Below are 3,031 nucleotides of genomic sequence, written 5' to 3' on the forward strand. Positions count from 1 at the left end.
TTTAATACTTTACTTTCTTTCAATACTTTAATATATCTGTCCATGTGCAATAATAGTTGTCTTTTATTAATAAAATGCATTTAAGGGCATTAGGAGATATTTTTTGCTGCATAGTCATGCTGATGGAAATTGTGTGTGTGTGTGTGTGAGCAAGAGAGAGACAGAGAGACAGAAAGGGAGAGACAGACAGACAGAGAGAGATTGAGTATCTGGTTAAATTAGATCCTCAAGGACTTCCAGAGGATGGAGGGGGGGTGGGGGGGGAGACAGAAATGCATGCATGAGACCTGAAATCTTCCAAGACTTGAATTTGTTTGGATGATGGAAATTGGTCCAAAACAGTCTCTGGAAGAGTAATTTCTTTTTTTTTTTTTTTTTTTTTTTTTTTTTTTTTTTTAAATTTTCATTTATTTATGATAGTCACAGAGAGAGAGAGAGAGGCAGAGACACAGGCAGAGGGAGAAGCAGGCTCCATGCACCGGGAGCCTGATGTGGGATTCGATCCCGGGTCTCCAGGATCGCACCCTGGGCCAAAGGCAGGCGCCAAACCACTGCGCCACCCAGGGATCCCTGGAAGAGTAATTTCTTGATATAATTTGCTGAGCACATTAATGAGTACCTAACTCTCAACCTTCAAGTTGATCAGACAGGGTGAGAAGACAAGATGGCTAACCCATGACCTTTACTCTTTTTTTGATGTTGTCATTAAAAGCTACAGGCTTATGTGCAATGGGTTTAAAATCATTGTGTCTTAGTTTCACGGTAAGGAAGAAAATAACTTAAATTTCCATAAACTAGTGATGTTTAGAATCTTTTCATTTTCTTTTGATAATTGCTTTCAGAGATAAATGCACTTGTATCACACAAAATTAAATACATTCCTTGCTTTGGTCATTAAATGCTTAACATAAGTATGCTAATTAAAACTTTATTATCAGATTTTCTGTAGAGATCATCCTTTCTTTTATCTAGACTGTTATTTTTTGGCTGCACTTGATGCTATCTGCCTAGTTCCTAATGGGATAAGGAAATTTTACAATTACTAAATCCAGTGATGATTTTTTTTCAACTTCATCTTATTTGACTTATCAACTTTGATAGATCTGATCACTTCCTTCTCTTTGAGACTGTCTCTTCATTTGACTCTTGTGGTTTTCCACAAACCTCACCAACTACTACCTCTCAAGGTCTTTTGCTTGTTTCTCTTCATCTCCCCAAGCTTTAATTGTTGGAGTACTTTTATTGTTCTATTATCTATTTGCACTCAGTCTCTTGATAATCTTATAACCTTTATGGCTTTAAGTGCTCTAAGGACTTCCAGAGTTATATCCTCAACTTTAATTCCATAGTTCTCTATCCCTATCAATTCCAAAATCTTATATCCAAACACTTATTCAACATTTCTATAATTAGCTATGCCATTTCAGTAAGTCCAATCAAACACCTGATCTCTCTCAAGCCTGTTTCTCCTAATGTCTTCCTATCTCAGTAAAAGATAATTCCAGCCTTACAGGAGTATAGAACAAAACTTGGAGTATCTTGGGCTCTCTCTTTCTCTCACACCCCATATTGGTTCCTACAACTATTCAGTGTAGTTTTATAGTGAGAATTTTTCAAGTCTTTTCTTCATTTCCACTGCTATCACCCTGATAGGGACACCATTTCCTTTGGATTAACACAACTTCTTTCCTGTCTATCCTATAATCTATTTTCAACTCAGCAGCCAGGATGATCTTGTTAAAAAGTAAATCAGAAAAAAAATATGTCAGATTGTGTTAATCTCTACTCACATCCTCTCAGTGGCTTCCCATCCCACTCAGACTAAAAGCCAACTTTCTCCTATAGATTTAAATCTTTGTCTACATAGATTATAATATCTGATCTGACTCCCCACCTCATTCCTCAACATCACCATCTCCTTCCTTCCTGCTCTTTGTTTCCAAAGCACTTTCTTTGCTGTTCACTCACATCCCGGACAAACCCACCAAAGAACCCTCCATTTGCTGCTTCCCCTACTTGGAATTCCATCTCCTTGGAATCCAAGTTCACTTCCCTGCTTCCTTTAGATACTTGTTTCAATGATTACTTACTCAGTGAGGACTTTCTCTTATGCTTTATTTGAAATTATACCACTTCTCCTCCTGGATTGCTCTACTCCTCTTTACTTCCTTATTTTTCTCCATGTCTTAATTTTTAACCACCACTTGTTCTAACTTGTAATCTACACTTGACTTGTTCCTGTTAAAAGTCTGAAGGCAGAGTTTTGTCCGTGATGTTCACCATTGCATCTCCAGTACCTGGATTGTGTATTCAATAAAGGTCTGTGAATTGTTATCAGTATATCTCAAGTTGTAATAAGAAGTTTATATATATATATTTACTTTTTAAAACGAGAACGTTTATTTTGACTAATTGTTGAAATCCTTAAGATGAACTGGATGCTGCAACAGCTGCCCTCTTGGGCTTAGGTGTCGTGCCTCCACGGAATCCATGCCTGCATCTGTGGTATACAATTTTTAGGTGCCTCATTCGGCCGGTCCCAGTGGTATTCCGTCTTTTAGCCTTGGCACCCCAGTTATACTTTCTCTTCCACTTGGCAGGGTAGCGACACTTGCCGCAGGTGGACTTCTGAAGGTGGTAGGCCTTAGAGCCGCAGCGGCGGCACAACGTGTGCATCTTATTGCGACGCTTTCCGAACGATGACGTCCCCTTCTCATCTTGTTTCTGCGGCAGACCCCAAACGAAGTTTATATTTTTAAGGTTATTTTTTCATGTCCATAAGTATCGTCAGAAAAATTTTAATATTCAATACATAATGTGTGTCTGACATTCTTTAGTCTTTCTCAAAAAAAAATTATAACATGCCATATACTATTTAGTGACTTCTTAAGCATGTTTTATTGGCTTCGCTTATATTAATTATAACTTTTTAAAATTTCCATTTTTGAATTTTGTACTGCATTATTATGAAGAATCTTTTCTTCAAAATTAATATTAAATTTATTTAAAGCCACCTGATTTCATCATTCAA

The 3,031-nt window shown here is 37.2% G+C and overlaps 1 protein-coding gene across 1 annotated transcript; it reads right to left on the minus strand.

Annotated features, from left to right (window-relative positions):
* Positions 1–2,424: 2,424 nt before the first annotated feature.
* LOC486061 (60S ribosomal protein L37-like) lies at positions 2,425–2,712 on the minus strand. The gene has a single exon (XM_038573060.1). The coding sequence runs from the start codon at positions 2,674–2,676 to the stop codon at positions 2,425–2,427; it is 252 nt and encodes an 83-aa protein (XP_038428988.1). The 5' UTR covers positions 2,677–2,712.
* Between the last annotated feature and the right edge of the window lie 319 nt (positions 2,713–3,031).

Source organism: Canis lupus, chromosome 25 (genome assembly GCF_011100685.1).
Source record: "Canis lupus familiaris isolate Mischka breed German Shepherd chromosome 25, alternate assembly UU_Cfam_GSD_1.0, whole genome shotgun sequence".
Taxonomy (NCBI): Eukaryota; Metazoa; Chordata; class Mammalia; order Carnivora; family Canidae; genus Canis; species Canis lupus.

Bases quoted from the DNA above. Each gene is read 5' to 3' on its own strand.
- LOC486061 (XM_038573060.1), bottom strand. From the start codon at position 2,676: ATGCACACGTTGTGCCGCCGCTGCGGCTCTAAGGCCTACCACCTTCAG.